At 39.5% G+C, this 19,250-nt stretch overlaps 1 protein-coding gene across 1 annotated transcript; it reads left to right on the top strand.

Annotated features, from left to right (window-relative positions):
• Positions 1 to 13,333: 13,333 nt before the first annotated feature.
• LOC307172321 (large ribosomal subunit protein bL17m-like) lies at positions 13,334 to 15,867 on the top strand. The gene is made up of 3 exons (XM_079894614.1): positions 13,334 to 13,745; positions 14,484 to 14,552; positions 14,648 to 15,867. Exons 1-3 carry the CDS (start codon positions 13,572 to 13,574, stop codon positions 14,906 to 14,908), a joined length of 504 nt encoding a protein of 167 aa, XP_079750740.1. The 5' UTR covers positions 13,334 to 13,571; the 3' UTR covers positions 14,909 to 15,867.
• Positions 15,868 to 19,250: the final 3,383 nt, after the last annotated feature.

The following is a 19,250-nucleotide window of genomic DNA, read 5'->3' as shown; positions in this document are numbered from 1 at the left end:
ACAAAAAAAAGTCATATAGCAAAGAAAAATACTAGCTTCAACATGTTTCTATTACAACTATAAATGAGCCCTCATCAAACATATTTTAGGTTTAAGAATGACACCAAAGAAAGAAGTATAGGCCTTTAGTTTGAAGTGTTGTGTGACTAAAGTAACCCAGGCTATGTTTCACATAGGCCTATATCTTTCTCATTTACTGAGGCCTTCGTGGACTACCAGTTTAAATGTAGGCAATCCAACTTGATTAAATAATAGGCTAAATTTAAATTATATTTGCTCAGAAAGGTGTTTGAGGTAGGTTTGCCAACCATATTTTAGAATCGCACTGTAAAAAAATTCCACAACTTAAAAACGTATTAGGTTCACTTGATGCCTTGCATTTTTAAGTAGGCTATTAGTCTAATCAAGTAATTTAAAAGTGTATACAAATACACATCTAACTTATATCAAATTTAAACTGCTTAAATTAAATAAAATATTTTTTTATTTTTTTTTACAGTGCTTTTAAGACATCAAAGTAGTTTTCGCTGTTTATCAAGTTTAGAAGGCCCATAGGCTATATGCAGGCATACGCCGTATAGAGCCACATTTAAAGTGATATTGCGCATACTCCTGTAAAGGATAATATTAAAATTAATAGGCCTACACATTCAAGCGATGATCCTTCACCATTATTGCTTTATCGTGAATCAATAAATTATATTCATTAACAAGTGCATAGTCTCATACTTTTCAACACAGCTTTACATTATTGGTAATATAAACACTAAAATTTAATTCATGCCATGTATGTAGCCTACATCCAAGTTCACTCGACTAGGCCTACATGACGTCATATACACACACTATCAGTGAATCAGCACGAAATAAAATCATAACAAATAATTAATTAATAAAGGATAACATGAAACACATAGGCTACCTACATAATATGTAGGCCTATTTTATCTCCGCATCACCAGAGTACACTAATGGCGGCACCGATCGTTAACACTAGAGTTTACAGACACATAACGCTCATATCAAATTTTTTTTTTACTGTGAACACTCTACAATGATGGTGTGCATTTTATTTTATACCTGTAAAAGACGATATTAATATGAATAGGCTACAAGTTCAAGCAATGCCACTTCACCGTTGCTTATCGACGTTGCTAGAATGAAGCGCATCGCGTAGAAGAACTCCCACGTTGACGCGAACCAATCACACACATCCTTCTCTAGCTACAATAATATATCTCTCTATAAATTACAGGAACGTCTGTCTGTCTGTGTGTCTGTGTGTGTGTCTGTATGTCTGTCTGTGTGTCTGTTAACCACATATCTCTCGAACCGTTAGTCCGATGGATTTCAAACTTGACAGGTGTCTCGCTACGGTCACGAGTAAGTGCAGTGCCAAGTTTGACGTTGTTTGGATGAGAAATGCTAAAGATATCGTTAAATATATGATTTTTATAAGGTTGTGGTTTAAAAATAAACATTCTGACACTAGAGAGTTGTATCGGTCAAAGAAGCCCCAAGAAGGTTGTGGTTTAAAAATAAACATTCTGACAATCTGTCAGCTACACTGTTTACTTCTGAATATTATAGTTTGGTTCCAAAACGTGATAAATCCATCTCTCTATAAATTACAGAAACGTCTGTCTGTCTGTGTGTGTGTGTGTGTGTCTGTCTGTCTGTCTGTCTGTCTGTGTGTCTGTTAACCACATATCTCTCGAACCGTTAGTCCGATGGATTTCAAACTTGACAGGTGTCTCGCTACGGTCACGAGTAAGTGCAGTGCCAAGTTTGACGTTGTTTGGATGAGAAATGCTAAAGATATCGTTAAATATATCATTTTTATAAGGTTGTGGTTTAAAAATAAACATTCTGACACTAGAGAGTTGTATCGGTCAAAGAAGCCCCAAGAAGGTTGTGGTTTAAAAATAAACATTCTGACATTAGAGAGTTGTATCGGTCAAAGAAGCCCCAAGAAGGTTGTGGTTTAAAAATAAACATTCTGACAATCTGTCAGCTACACTGTTTACTTCTGAATATTATAGTTTGGATCCAAAACGTGATAAATCCATTTTGATTAATTTGAGTAAAAATGTGTTTTCTTTACCAAGAAACCAACAATTACTAAAAACACACACAAAAACTGATTTTGCACGGGCATTTTGCACTGCTCCCTGAATCGACACGCTTATTAATTTGTGGATGTAAACTGAATCTGTAAGTCAGCTATGCTGTTTACTTCTGAATATTATATTTCATTCTGGTGCGCTTAACGCTATCGCTACTGTGTAATAGTAGCCTATGCTATTCACCAACTAAACATATCCTATTCAATGCGTTCACAGTCTCTTTCACGGGCATCATTTGTAGTGGCCTATACACAAACTGTTTACTCAAGCGCAGCGTTTTCTCGGAGTTCACTGTGTGCTTTCTACCATGCACAAAAAAAAATGTCACTGAACTTTTGCTGTGTAATTGTAACAATGAGCATTCAATCACACCAAACCAACAATTACTAAAAACACACACAAAAACTGATTTTGCACGGGCATTTTTTGCACTAGTTTTGATTAATTGGAGTAAAAATGTTTTCTTTACCAAGAAACCAACAATTACTAAAAACACACACAAAAACTGATTTTGCACGGGCACTTTACTCTGCTCCCTGAATCGACACGCTTATTCATTTGTGGATGTTAACTGAATCTATATGTCAGCTTTGCTGTTTACTTCTGAAGATTATATTTCATTCTGGTGCGCTTAACGTTATCGCTACTGTGTAATAGCCTATGCTATTCACCAACTAAACATATCCTATTCAATGCGTTCACAGTCTCTTTCACGGGCATCATTTGTAGTAGCCTATTCACAAACTGTTTGCTCAAACATAGCGTTTTCTCGGAGTTCACTGTGTGCTTTCTACCATGCACAAATAAAAATGTCACTGAACTTTTGCTGTGTAATTGTAACAATGAGCACTCAAATACACCAAACCAACAATTACTAAAAACACACACAAAAACTGCTTTTGCACGTGTATATTAGCCTATATATTATATTTCATTCTGGTGCGCTTAACGTTATTGCTACTGTGTAATAGTAGCCTATGCTATTCACCAACTAAACATATCCTATTCAATGCGTTCACAGTCTCTTTCACGGGCATCAAACCAACAATTACTAAAAACACACACAAAAACTGATTTTGCACGGGCATTTTGCACTAGTTGTATTAATTTGAAGCAACGCGTATATTATTATACAACCCAAAATATTTGCAACAAGCATAAGATGAAAACAGTAATCTCTCTATAAATTACAGAAACGTCTGTCTGTCTGTGTGTGTGTGTGTGTGTGTGTCTGTCTGTCTGTCTGTCTGTGTGTCTGTTAACCACATATCTCTCGAACCGTTAGTCCGATGGATTTCAAACTTGACAGGTGTCTCGCTACGGTCACGAGTAAGTGCAGTGCCAAGTTTGACGTTGTTTGGATGAGAAATGCTAAAGATATCGTTAAATATATCATTTTTATAAGGTTGTGGTTTAAAAATAAACATTCTGACACTAGAGAGTTGTTTCGGTCAAAGAATCCCCAAGAAGGTTGTGGTTTAAAAATAAACATTCTGACATAAACACTCAGTCAGCTACACTGTTTACTTCTGAATATTATAGTTTGGTTCCAAAACGTGATAAATCCATTTTGATTAATTGGAGTAAAAATGTGTTTTCTTTACCAAGAAACCAACAATTACTAAAAACACACACAAAAACTGATTTTGCACGGGCACTTTGCACTGCTCCCTGAATCGACACGCTTATTCATTTGTGGATGTTAACTGAATCTATATGTCAGCTATGCTGTTTCTGAATATTATATTTCATTCTGGTGCGCTTAACGTTATCGCTACTGTGTAATAGTAGCCTATGCTATTCACCAACTAAACATATCCTATTCAATGCGTTCACAGTCTCTTTCACGGCATCATTTGTTGATTTCAAACTTGACAGGTGTCTCGCTACGGTCACGAGTAAGTGCAGTGCCAAGTTTGACGTTGTTTGGATGAGAAATGCTAAAGATATCGTTAAATATATCATTTTTAAAAGGTTGTGGTTTAAAAACATTCTGACATTAGAGAGTTGTATCGGTCAAAGAAGCCCCAAGAAGGTTGTGGTTTAAAAATAAACATTCTGACAATCTGTCAGCTACACTGTTTACTTCTGAATATTATAGTTTGGTTCCAAAACGTGATAAATCCATTTTGATTAATTGGAGTAAAAATGTGTTTTCTTTACCAAGAAACCAACAATTACTAAAAACACACACAAAAACTGATTTTGCATGGGCACTTTGCACTGCTCCCTGAATCGACACGCTTATTGATTTGTGGATGTTAACTGAATCTGTAAGTCAGCTATGCTGTTTACTTCTGAATATTATATTTCATTCTGGTGCGCTTAACGCTATCGCTACTGTGTAATAGTAGCCTATGCTATTCACCAACTAAACATATCCTATTCAATGCGTTCACAGTCTCTTTCACGGGCATCATTTGTAGTGGCGTATACACAAACTGTTTACTCAAGCGCAGCGTTTTCTCAGAGTTCACTGTGTGCTTTCTACCATGCACAAAAAAAAATGTCACTGAACTTTCGCTGTGTAATTGTAACAATGAGCACTCAAACACACCAAACCAACAATTACTAAAAACACACACAAAAACTGATTTTGCACGGGCATTTTTTGCACTAGTAATAATAAAATCTGTGTGTCTGTGTGTGTGTCTGTATGTCTGTCTGTGTGTCTGTTAACCACATATCTCTCGAACCGTTAGTCCGATGGATTTCAAACTTGACAGGTGTCTCGCTACGGTCACGAGTAAGTGCAGTGCCAAGTTTGACGTTGTTTGGATGAGAAATGCTAAAGATATCGTTAAATATATGATTTTTATAAGGTTGTGGTTTAAAAATAAACATTCTGACACTAGAGAGTTGTATCGGTCAAAGAAGCCCCAAGAAGGTTGTGGTTTAAAAATAAACATTCTGACAATCTGTCAGCTACACTGTTTACTTCTGAATATTATAGTTTGGTTCCAAAACGTGATAAATCCATCTCTCTATAAATTACAGAAACGTCTGTCTGTCTGTGTGTGTGTGTGTGTGTCTGTCTGTCTGTCTGTCTGTCTGTGTGTCTGTTAACCACATATCTCTCGAACCGTTAGTCCGATGGATTTCAAACTTGACAGGTGTCTTGCTACGGTCACGAGTAAGTGCAGTGCCAAGTTTGACGTTGTTTGGATGAGAAATGCTAAAGATATCGTTAAATATATCATTTTTATAAGGTTGTGGTTTAAAAATAAACATTCTGACACTAGAGAGTTGTATCGGTCAAAGAAGCCCCAAGAAGGTTGTGGTTTAAAAATAAACATTCTGACATTAGAGAGTTGTATCGGTCAAAGAAGCCCCAAGAAGGTTGTGGTTTAAAAATAAACATTCTGACAATCTGTCAGCTACACTGTTTACTTCTGAATATTATAGTTTGGATCCAAAACGTGATAAATCCATTTTGATTAATTTGAGTAAAAATGTGTTTTCTTTACCAAGAAACCAACAATTACTAAAAACACACACAAAAACTGATTTTGCACGGGCATTTTGCACTGCTCCCTGAATCGACACGCTTATTAATTTGTGGATGTAAACTGAATCTGTAAGTCAGCTATGCTGTTTACTTCTGAATATTATATTTCATTCTGGTGCGCTTAACGCTATCGCTACTGTGTAATAGTAGCCTATGCTATTCACCAACTAAACATATCCTATTCAATGCGTTCACAGTCTCTTTCACGGGCATCATTTGTAGTGGCCTATACACAAACTGTTTACTCAAGCGCAGCGTTTTCTCGGAGTTCACTGTGTGCTTTCTACCATGCACAAAAAAAAATGTCACTGAACTTTTGCTGTGTAATTGTAACAATGAGCATTCAATCACACCAAACCAACAATTACTAAAAACACACACAAAAACTGATTTTGCACGGGCATTTTTTGCACTAGTTTTGATTAATTGGAGTAAAAATGTTTTCTTTACCAAGAAACCAACAATTACTAAAAACACACACAAAAACTGATTTTGCACGGGCACTTTACTCTGCTCCCTGAATCGACACGCTTATTCATTTGTGGATGTTAACTGAATCTATATGTCAGCTTTGCTGTTTACTTCTGAAGATTATATTTCATTCTGGTGCGCTTAACGTTATCGCTACTGTGTAATAGCCTATGCTATTCACCAACTAAACATATCCTATTCAATGCGTTCACAGTCTCTTTCACGGGCATCATTTGTAGTAGCCTATTCACAAACTGTTTGCTCAAACATAGCGTTTTCTCGGAGTTCACTGTGTGCTTTCTACCATGCACAAATAAAAATGTCACTGAACTTTTGCTGTGTAATTGTAACAATGAGCACTCAAATACACCAAACCAACAATTACTAAAAACACACACAAAAACTGCTTTTGCACGTGTATATTAGCCTATATATTATATTTCATTCTGGTGCGCTTAACGTTATTGCTACTGTGTAATAGTAGCCTATGCTATTCACCAACTAAACATATCCTATTCAATGCGTTCACAGTCTCTTTCACGGGCATCAAACCAACAATTACTAAAAACACACACAAAAACTGATTTTGCACGGGCATTTTGCACTAGTTGTATTAATTTGAAGCAACGCGTATATTATTATACAACCCAAAATATTTGCAACAAGCATAAGATGAAAACAGTAATAATAATAAAATAATCATAAATCGAATATAAATCTGAAAATAATCTCTTAAAGCATAAACGCATGAAAACCACAGAAATACACAAGACAACTGATGGAGATAATAATTATGCAACTTATCAAAGGAAAAAAAAAATATATATATAAAGAAATAAGCTGTTAATTTTGAGAATGATTCAGCATAGCTACCATGCACCTGGAAAGAAAAGAATTGTCATAAACTTCAGTACAAGGGTAAAACAGGTATGTTTATGAACAATCATGGATTAAATATGATTAGTCACTCTTTGTATTGCATGTCCAGTTTGAATCTAAACAGCCTAGATTTCACGTCACTCACAAACACTTGAGTTAATTGAGCGCCGTGCTCCATTGTGATGTCATAGAGATCTGTAGACCGAACAGCTGAGTGCAGAGGAATCTTGCATTTTGTAGCGAGTCGGCGAATGATCGTGAGTATGCTTTTTATTCAGGGTTTGGAGATTTGGATTTTAATATTTGTATTACTCAGATTAGAATCTACTTAAACAATATAACGTTATTGACTCGATGCAGATACATGAATAGGCATGCTATACAGTGGTAATTTGTGTGGAAAATTTTGGGGATGCTAATATGTAAATTGGGTTTGATGTTTTTAATATACTAACTTAGCTATTTGTTGATATGCTCTCATACACAGATGATATCTATTCTTGATATTTAATGACACATTATTATCTCAATGAACAAAACACATTAAATCAACAAATAGCCTACAGACTATGACCATTTTAATATTCATAAATGGAGAGCTCCATAGACATTATCTTGTCTTTGGAACTCCACCACTCCTTTAATATGATCAATTCTTATATGGACCTGTCTTTCAGTCTCTCTTGCTTTGAGCTCCTTTATATTCTTTGACCAACCAATAGCAGATCTGATGACACATTGAACTGACAATGAAAGCTGATTGGCCTTAATGGTTATCTCTGTATCTCTGACTGTAACTGATTAGCTACATAATTATGTAAAAGGTCGTCATTTTCATTTAGCCTCCTTATGCCTTTAATGGCCATTTTGGACAGACAAATGTCCATTTGAATATTTATTCCCATTGGTTTGTTTAATGGAGCCTTTATTGCTGTCATCCTCTTCTATCCGTGCAGTAAATAAAATTTGCCTTGACTACCAGGTATGATAGAAAAATATATATATATATATATATTTACATTATATGCATCTTAGTTATCCTCATTAGTAGTTAAATTGATAAAAAATATAACTTAACTTTTTCAGCTTAATTGTTCATTTTTAATAGATTTTAAGGAGGCTCTTGGACTGGACTCCCTTGTCTCTTCTGATTGACAGCCATGGGCATACACTATAGAAAATGTATTTTTTCGAGTATTTTGATAACTAAGACAAACAGTTTCCAGGTTCGTATGTGTTTACTCAACTCATCTCTTCCATTTCTCTGTCTTTCACAGTGTTTTACATATAGAGATTGCACAAAGGCAGTATTGTTCAGTTCTTTAGATCATCATCAAATCCAAATCAATATGAGTATGTCAACCTTTCCCATCGGTTTTCCTGAGAGTGCAGAGCAGTCCTTATGTCCTGAACTCTCAGATGAGCTCACCATGGCCCTTGCTGCAGGGGAGTGGTGGGCAATAATGGAGGTTTCACATCCCATCTCTGAGGAGCCTGAGTATGGGGACTTCACCTCAGGGCTGTGGTGGGGAACAATGGAGGCAGGAGAAACTCCATGCCCCACATCCCCGAAGTCCATGAAGCAGAACAAGGCATAGGGAGCACCTGTGCCCACCAGGTCCCAACAGGAATCAACTGTGCATGCCAGTTCTAAGAAGTTGAACCTCACCTCATCCCTGGCCTTCAAGGATGCATCTGAGAAGGCCCTGAACTCAGATAAAACTCTGAAATCCACAGAACAGCAGAGAAAGTGGAGGCAGAAAAAGCCACAGGAAGCACCAGTGGCTGTCGAGTCCCCACAGGGAGCACTTGTGCCTACTGGGTCTTCACAGGGAGCACCTGTGCCCCAGTCTTTACGGAGACCACCTGTGCCTGCCCCAAAGGTGCTCGTATGTTCCTCACATCGAGTACCCATTCCAGAAAAGGTCCCAGATAGGCGAAAGCTAAATATCCCTGAGCCTCTTAGGCAGGCGTGGCTGCAGCAGAAGCAGAAGCCTCAAGCTCCTTCTCTTCAGGGAAAACTGCCTGACAGCATATCAAAGAGGCCAAAGCTAAAGATCCCTGAGCCTCTGAGACGGGAGCTGCTGCAGCAGAGGCCTCAAGCTTCTTCTTCTTAGGGAGCACCCATGCCTGCCAGGTCTACACAGGGAGCACCTGTGCCCACCAGGTCCCAACAGGGAGAACCTGTGCATGCCAGTTTTAAGAAGGGGAGCCTCACCTCAGCCTTATTCTTCACTGATGCATCTGAGAAGGACCTGACCTCAGATGCAACACTAAAAACCACAGAACAGCAGAGAAAGTGGAGGCAGAAAAAGCCACAGGAAGCACCAGTGGCTGTCGAGTCCCCACAGGAAGCACCTGTGCCCACTGGGTCTCCACGGGGAGCACCTGTGCCCCAGTCTCTACAGAGACCACCTGTGCCGGCCCCAAAGGTGCTCGCATGTTCCTCACATCGAGCACCTATGCCAGAAAAGGTCCCAGATAGGCGAAAGCTAAATATCCCTGAGCTTCTTAGGCAGGAGTGGCTGCAGCAGCAGAAGCCTCAAGCTCCTTCTCTTCAGAGAACACTGCCTGACAACATATTAAAGAGGCCAAAGCTAAAGATCCCTGAGCCTCTGAGAAGGGAGCTGCTGCAGCTGAAGCCTCAAGCTTCTCTTCAGGGAACACTGCCTGACAATATCTCAAAGAGGCAAAAGCTAAAGATCCCTGAGCCTCTGAGAGGGGAGCTGCTGCAGCAGAGGCCTCAAGCTTCTTCTCCTCGAGGAGCACCCATTCCTGACAAGACCTCAAAGAGGGAAAAACTAGAGGTCCCTGAGCCACTGAGACGAGAGCTACTGCAGCTGAAGCCTCAAGCTTCTCTTCAGGGAACACTGCCTGACAATATCTCAAAGAAGCAAAAGCTAAAGATCCCTGAGCCTCTGAGAGGGGAGCTGCTGCAGCAGAGGCCTCAAGCTTCTTCTCCTCGAGGAGCACCCATTCCTGACAAGACCTCAAAGAGGGAAAAACTAGAGGTCCCTGAGCCACTGAGACGAGAGATACTGCAGCTGAAGCCTCAAGCTTCTCTTCAGGGAACACTGCCTGACAATTTCTCAAAAAGGCAAAAGCTAAAGATCCCTGAGCCTCTGAGAGGGGAGCTGCTGCAGCAGAGGCCTCAAGCTTCTTCTCCTCGAGGAGCACCCATTCCTGACAAGATCACAGGGATCACCTGTCCCTGACAAGGTTCCAGAGAAAAGAAATATGATCTCTGAGCTACTGAGGAAGGAGCTGGTGCAGCAGAAGCCCCAAGCCAATAAACCTTTACCTGACAGAACCCCAGTGGGAGCGTATGAGCATGCCAGGACCCCACAGGGATCAGCAGTGCCTGCCAGGAATCCACAGGCAGCGGCAGTGCCCTCTGGGGCTCCGATCCCAAAAGGTGCGCTTGTGCATTCGGGGACCTCACAGGGATCACTTGTGCCTGCAGATTCCCCCAAACTGGGAGAAAGCCTCAGGATCCCTAAGCAGCAGAGGCAGAAGCAGAGGGAGCAGCAGGGACAGCAGAGGCAGCAGAATATCCCAAAGGGAGCTTCTGTGTCTCCTGAGACATCGCAGAGTGCACTTGTTCCACCTTGTTCCCCACAGGGAGCATCCGGGTTTCAACAGGAAGCACTCATGACCTCCAGGGCTCCACAAGATGCACCTGTGCCCATGAACTTGTCCCCATTCCTACAGGGGACCGCAAAGGGAGCAGCAGTGCCCGGCAGAACCATAAACCAAGGGAAATACATGATGCCTCGCCATCTGTGGCAGCAGAAACCAAGTCCCTTTGCACAGTCCCATCCTGGACCACCCATGTCCAGTCAGAGTAAGACGCTATGTCAGTGGAGCACAGAAGCATCTGTAAGTCCCTTCCATCTCTTGTTTTTACTTATTTTCAGATTTATAAAAAAAAAAAAAAATGTAAACATTGACTTCAACTATTCTTCTGTTTTCTAGGTCCTCTATTCAAATCCTTTTATATAATATTTCAAAACTATAGAAAGATATGTGTTTAGATTTAGTCTAACAAGCACTCATTAATGATTATGTTTGTTTCTTCAACAGGACAATGTAGGTGTGTGTCAGCTACCTCCCCAAAATAAAATATGTGTGAAAATTGACAAGAAGGTGCAGCTTAATCCTAAACTGAGGAGCCAGAATAAGATAAGCACTTCACACCTGGACCAGAGCAGCCTTCAGCCCAGGTCCCAGCTGAACCGGAAGAGAGCATTGGTAAGTTCCCTCCTTTTTTTCAGATTTAAAAATGTAAACACTTTAATCATTTAATATGATTAGTATCATATTCTTTTATAGAACCCTCATATTGAAATTGTAGAAGGGACATGTATTAAAGGGCTCATATAATGCCATTTTTGTACCAGCTAATATGATTCTTTAGGGTCTAAATTAAAAGTTTGTAATATAATTTAATTAAAAATTCTCATTAGTATTGTAAGAAAACGTTTTACCTGGTCAAAAACAGCTCTGTTTTCAGCACGCCGTTTAAGTGCATGTGTCTTTAAATGATAATGAGCTTTGCTCACCCCGCCCCTCTGTTCTGGGCGTACACTGTTTGTAATAATAACACAATAACCATAACGCGTTGTTCATTATAAACGTGGGATTATGAATTATATTGAGAACGTCGTACATAGAAAACATGCCGTAATGTACCCTGAGTGTTACATAGCCGCATTCATCGTGAAGCATGCTAGCGATTTGCAAAGATTAATATAAATATTAATATAAAGGTTAATAAAAAGTTACACTCACTTCAGTTCTTCTGGAGGTGCAGCAGGAACACGAATAGTTGGTACCGATCCTTTTTTCAGAAACAGCTTCTTAGCAAAACCAGCTTTATACTGACCCTCGTTTGTAAAGCAGTCTGGTGTGTGAAATGATTCGCGCAAACATGAAAGCATTGACGTTGATCGTGGGGAATATTCCCTTCGAAAACAAACTCAGCCACTGCGCCTTCAGCGGTTCGGATTTAGAAACATCAAAATGACTGCTGTGTTCCTTATTACACCCAAGAACAGAACACCACAATCGCTTAGACGCCATTCTGCTCCAGCGTATCAACAATGACCGTGCGGACTATGATGACAGTTCGCTCACGAGCGAGGGCGGATCTGTGTTGAAACGCTGCTTTCAATCAACAGTCGTGGGAGGGGTGTCCGATCTTGTGACGTCACAAGATCGAATGGCTTGATTTGAGACAGGGGAAAACATATAAGGAGATATAAAAAAAAAACACTGGATGGATTTTTATCATTTTATGATGGTTGTGTACAGGCACTGCCAACACACATTTCAGTACAATCAACTTGTAAAAGTGCATGTACCATTATATGACCCCTTTAAGATTTTCTCTAAGAATCACTCATTAAATCTGGTCAGCATGACATGCTATGTCTGTTCCTTCAACAGGACAATGCAGGTGTGGACCAGGCACCTCCACAAAAAATGCAGCGCTTGGCAATCAAAGTCAAGGACCAGCAGTTGGAACCAGGCAGCTTGAAGAAAATGTGCTATTTATGTAGCATATACATACATTTTTGTAACGTTTTCAATATTTAATATATATTTCATATTGTGTTGGTATGTTTTGATTTCAATGCATAATAAAAAATAAAATATAAACTGTGTTTTTGTTTATATATCTAGGACAACACACATTAATTAACACTAATGTTATATAAATGTGCACTTTAAGCCAAAATAGATCATTTTCATCTCCTGTCTCTGAGCTGATTAAATGTTAAAAATAAGCTGCACACTAAGCCAAAGGACAACATTGTAACAACATATATGATTTCTATTTTCTACAATTTATGGCTGAAGACAATGGTTCTATAATGCTGTATATTGACTATTTTGGTATACATTTTCTTGCGTGAAGAGTCTGCATCCTAAATATAATCAGATAAAGGTTTGTTTTAAAAACATGTTTTTTTATAACAGAATTAAACTTTAAGATTTAAGCTTTGCTTTTACTTCTTGGGGAGCATACCCCAAGACCTTTTCTACTTTACTTTTAATAGTGGGCCTTTTGTAAGAGGGGCCTTTTGGAGGAGTTTATATGCATATGGGCATCAGACACTCCAAGCACAGACGAAACACTGAGGAGAACTTTTAAGCTTTAGGCTAAATATTTTCTGAATAAATGATAAAATGTATCTCAGATATACTTAAAATATGATAATAAAAACTGACATAAAGCTTTTTAAGGGGGTACATTTTAACCTTATTTAGTGCTTGATGTAATCGCTTTTGTCAAAACGTGCATGCGGAACCTTACTCAAGTCTTGTTTTTCATGCCGGACTCTTCAGACCGACGTACCATCTCACATGTATTGTAGCTGAACCAGAGCCCGTCTACGGACATTCTCTGGCTGAACGTATAACCTTTTACTGTAGTTTAAATAAATGCACTTGTTTATATACTGTGGATGCAGTCGCTAATCACAGCAGCGCTCGTCTGAGTTCTCTTTACTTTTGCAGTATATTTACGTTGTGTAACAAAGGGGATTTCTTTTCTGGAGTAGTGTCCTTCATCGCTTCTTGAAATGCGACTCACCCTGCGGGCTTTGATTTCCCATGGCCGAGTGGCTCGTCGGATGGGACTCGGACCTGAGTCCAGAATCAACATGCTTCGGAACATACTCACTGGTCTGGTTCGACACGAGAGAATAGAGACAACAAGAGCCCGAGCCGATGAAGTTCGCTTTTACGCTGAAAAGGCAAGTACAAGCAGGCTACAAGTTTTCAGTAACGTACCTAACTTACATTTATTATATAAATAAATACATATTTAAATAAATTTAAAACAATAAAACGGCGCCAAATTTTGTTTCATCTTGGACTTCTGAAAAATGTTTTGACAGAATAACTTGCATAAATAAGTTGAATAAGTAATATTTGATCGTGATGTAAAAATCGTTATATATATATATATATATATATATATATATATATATATATATATATATATATATATATATTAAAGAGTTAAGCTGAAATGCCCAAACAGGGAAATTCTGATTAAAGTAATTTAAGGTATAGTTCAAACAAAAAATGAAAATTCTGTCATCATTTAGGCTACTCACCCTCAAATTCCAAACCTGTCTGAATTTCGTTTTGCAAAAGAAGATATTTTGTAGAATATGGGCAACCAAACAAACAGTTTATGAAAGCCCCATTGAAAAAAATAATACTATGGAAGTCAATGGGGCCCATCAACTGTTTGGTTACTGACATTCTTCAAAATATCTTTTTGTGTTCAGCAGAAGAAGAAAAATTGTAGTTTGGGAACAACTTGAGGGTGACTAAATGGTGACACATTTTTGCGTGAACTATCCCTTTAAAGAGTTTTGTGGTTTCAACAATTAAAATTCTTTAAAACGATTATTGTTTTTGAATGACTTTGTTTCTATTTTGACTTTAAATTTTTTTTTTTACATTTGTGTTTTCTTTTTTAGATTATTGATTATGCAAAAAAGGGAGAAACTAATGAAAAGTCAATGAAAATGGCTGATTTCTGGCTAACGGTAAGTTTTCAGTCATTGCTTAATAAGTTCTAACAATGTGCTAACAGTGTTTCTGAGTAAAGGACATCTACATTGATATATATTTTTTCATTCAGGAAAAAGATTTGATCCCCAAACTCTTCAAAGTTCTGGCGGTAAGATTTGAGAATCAGACAGGTGGATATACGCACATGGCCCGCATTCCTAACAGAGAGAATCTGGACCACGCAGCCATGGCTGTCCTGGAGTACAAAGGCAACCCTTTCCCTCCCCTGTCCCCCATGAAACGTGTCCGTGAACTGAGCTTGGTAAACCAACTTCTGAAAGGATACCGAGAAGAAAAAGCTCAAATGGTTGCTGAGAAAAAGGACTTCTAATCTTGCACTGTATTTGTACATTACATTTCATGTCATACACCAGTATACATTTAATTAAAATATCAGTTTTTGTTCTCAATATTGTGTGTGTATGGTTGATTATCTAACATGCCCATGACTTTTTTTTTTAATCAGTATTTTAAAATAAAAATATATATCTGTGTAAGATGAGCGTGTCTGGGGTCCTGTAACTGGTCACAAACAGATGTTTTTATTTTTTTTGCCATTTTTTATTAGCATTTTGTCTTCACTAATTAATTCCAGATGAACCTGTGGTGTGACAAGTGAATGAAAGTATACATAGATATTAGAAAGATATTATTTTGTATGAATCTGTTCGTTCTAAAGTTTTTATCTTTGTTTGGGTGCAACCCCCTGCTTTTATTTTCTTGCATCCCAATATGGGTCAACACGCTTGGATATAAAAATCAAATTTTGATTATAAATATTGTAAAATCTAGGATTCACTTTGATGAATGAAGGGATGTGAGACTACATGGTTTTAAACTGATTTTCAATAACATTTGAAACATTTGATTTGACAATAATTTATTAGGGAGTTGTTTGTACTTTAGACTAGTAGGTTTACAATTAGCTACCTTCATTGCTAAACTAACTGCAAAAAGAACCAAACAAGCCATTGTAATAAAACAGACCATTTTAATTAGGCAAAAAGGGTATGCACTGCCAAGTCATTTCACACTATTAAAATGCATTCAGTATGAACAGTGCAACAGAAATGTGCTTAACTGAATGTTTCTGTGCTCCCGAATGTGATGTGCTATTATCTATCATACATTCAAAAAGTGTGTTCTCTCTTCTCTGCTAGGTGTGCACACTCACTGAAGAGATGGTGGAAAAAATCATGGCAAAGCCTTTTAGAATAAACTTTTCTAGTGGCTTCCTGACAAATCAAGTTGCAAATCAAGCATTTCAGGCCCATTTACATCTGTTAATACAAAAAAAAAAAAAAAATCACAAACCTAGCTTTAATAATTCTTCAAGTATGGTTCATCTCTTTAAAAAACTATGTTGAATATAAATATATCATTATATACATGATTTATAGACTTAGATTTAAAACGGGTCAATTTCAGATGGAGATTATATAGGATATGTTAATATATATAACATAAATACGACCCACAGCTTGTTTTTCTTTTAAAATAAAACAAACACAGCAGTGATAATGGGCATTTTACAGATAAAACCTTCACATTTTACCTGTACATTTGTCATTCACTCTATTGCATTATGATTGCATTTTCAAGGATCTCTGATGGTAATGAAATAAGTGTTTAAAAACAGTAAAGTGCTCCATGCAGTCAATACAAAGTGTTTCTGTAAGAGTAGAGCTATATTTTCATCAGACACTCAAGTAAACAAACCTTGCGATTAAATGATTCTACTTTCTACTCACAGACAGAATATATCCGCTTCATGACCGCTGCGAGTGTTATTACAAATGTATAACAAAGTTAGGTGGATTGAATCTGAACTCCACAAACCCCTGCACGGTATTATCTGCTATTATGGAATAAATTATATACATTAACAAGTGCAGCCTCATACTTTTAAACACAGCTTTACATTACTGGTAATGTAAACACTAAAATTCATGCCATGTATGTAGCCTACATCCAAGTTTACTCGACTACATATACTCACACTATCAGTGAATCAGCACGAAATAAAATCCTAACAAAGAATTAATGAATAAAGGATAACGACACTCGGTTACTAACGTAACCTCGGTTCTCTCTAAAGAGGGAATGAGTGTTGCGTAAGTTTAGCTTACGCTACGGGAAAAACTCCTTTTCTTGAGAACATTGAAGCAAAAAATTATCCTTAATTTTTAATAATTTAAAACGCATTTGCTGCAGCAAGCAGACATAGGCGAGGCAGCTCGCGCGCCTATTGGCTGCTCTGCGGCAACTGCTGCAACCTATCAGTGCATCTGCCATGACTTCAGCACCAATGGGAAGCCTTCCCTGCGCTACGTCATGGCCCGCCAATATGGGTGTGGCCTAGGCCTATAAATACCCATCGCTCGGGTTGCACTATGATTTCAGTTGTCTGGAAGCGAAACCATAACGCAGCACAAGCACGGCAGGTTACGCAACACTCGTTCCCTCTCTAGAGAGAACCGAGGTTACGTTAGTAACTGAGTGTCGTTCTCTTACGAGAGTACTCTCGTGTTGCGTAAGTTTAGCTTACGCTACGGGAACCCCATGTAAAACGCGATGCGTGCTAAGATTCCAATCACTAATGTCCCAAGGGCAGTTTGCCCGGGGCTCATGTAAAAGTGGAATAGTCGCATAAGCGGCAGAACAGGGCGGGACGACTCGGTATTATGAAGATAGGTGCTTACACATATATACAGTTAAGGCAATATATATATACCTTGAAACTGCATAGGCCCACAGGACGTTGCAAACATATCGACAGTCTGAACGAACTGAGTTGGTCAGACGTGCTTAATGTAGCATAATCAGACTGAGAACAGCCTAGCCTGTAGGGCGGGCACTTCTAGGTTATAGAACCAATGTAGACAGGAAGGCCCAGCCTGCCGCCATACAAATGTCTTGAAGTGAGACCCCACTTGTCCAGGCCCACGATGAGGCCATGCCTCTAGTGGAGTGGGCCCTAACACCCAAGCGGCAATCCAAGCTCTTGGATGCATAAGCTGACGCAATAGCGTCCACTATCCATCTGGACAGGGTCTGTTTCGAGATGGCTAGCCCTTTAACGCGGCCACCGAAAGAAACGAAAAGCTGCTCTGTCTGCCTGAAGGCAGCAGAACGTTCCACATAAATCCTCAAAGCCCTTACTGGGCAAAGGAAATTAACCCCAACCTCACTGTCGGATGCAGGGAGGGCTGACAGGGAAATAACTTCCGCTCTAAACGGAGTCGCAAGCACCTTCGGGACATATCCATGCCTTGGTTTGAGGATGACCTTAGAGTCATTAGGCCCAAATTCCAGACACGTAGCACTCACCGAGAGCACGTGTAGGTCGCCCACCCGTTTTACTGAGGCCTATGCCAGCAGAAAAGCGGTTTTGAAGGAAAGGTATTTCAGCTCTACCGCATGTAATGGTTCAAATGGGCCGCCTTTCATGGCCTCTAGGACCGTAGAAAGGTCCCAAACTGGAACCGAGGGGGCCCAAGGAGGGTTCAGCCTCCTAGCTCCCCTGAGGAAACGGATTATGAGGTCATTCTTCCCCAGCGACTGGCCATTTACAGGCTTCGTAAATGCTGCTATGGCCGCCACATACACCTTGAGCGTGGATGGGGCTCTTCCACTGTCCAACAGCTCTTGTAAGAAAGAAAGCACCACCGTTACCTCACAATTTAGCGGGTCCAATTCATGAGCTGAACACCATTCAGCAAACACTGACCATTTAGACGTATAGAGTCGTCTAGTAGACGGAGCTCTAGCCTGTGTGATCGTGTTCATCACTCCCTCCGGGAGGTGAAATGGTAATAATTGATCGCCCACACCTGTAGGGCCCACAGCTCGGGGTATGGATGCCAAACTGCACCCCTGGCCTGAGACAACAGGTCCTTCCTCAGCGGAATCAGCCATAGAGCTGTGCTCCCCAGCTCCATCAACTCTGGGAACCACACTTGATTCTCCCAGAGCGGGGCTATCAGTATTATTGAGCATTTGCACTCCCTGATTCGCTTGATTACCTGTGGTAACAAGGTAACCGGGGGAAATGCATAGAGAGGGCGTCTGGGCCAGTCTAGGGCCAGCGCGTCCCTTTCTTTTGAAAAGAATATTGAGCAATGAGTGTTGGCTTGTGACGCGAACAGGTCTACCTCCGCTCTGTAGAGCCCTGCAGCACGGGCCAAAAACTCCAGCCCTAACCCAGCCCTGGCCCGTGGTGTTCAAGCCCTACCCGGCCCCAGCCCGACAACGGCTGCAATTTTTTCAGCCCGAACCTGACCCGACCCGAGACGTATCACTTTAAGCTCTCTCTGACGCGCACTCTTTGATTCGCACTCTCTGATGCGCGCTGTCTCTGCTTCACGCACGGCACATCACACGCTACTAAAAGGTAAACTTTTATTATTGGCCTGAAACATCACCAATCATGCCCACAAATATTGAACAGACTGTCCATTAGAGAGAAGCATAAGCATGCAGTAGAGAATATAGCGCCACGGGATCCAACCGCAAAAATAAGTAAATAAACGGCCTACCTTTCTTTGCTTTTAAGAAAACTAAAGAACAATGTTCAAAAATGAAGAACTCTTCGCCAACTGGCTAATGTTAAATAATATTAATAAAAAATTAAATAAAAAGTCCAACTTCTCCCGGATCCTCTGAATGGTCAA

The sequence above is a fragment of the Squalius cephalus genome (genome assembly GCF_949319135.1).
Source record: "Squalius cephalus genome assembly, chromosome: 15".
In the NCBI taxonomy this organism is placed as follows: Eukaryota; Metazoa; Chordata; class Actinopteri; order Cypriniformes; family Leuciscidae; genus Squalius; species Squalius cephalus.
Note: the sequence above shows the minus strand (reverse complement) of the source record. Positions and strands in the feature narration are given on the sequence as shown.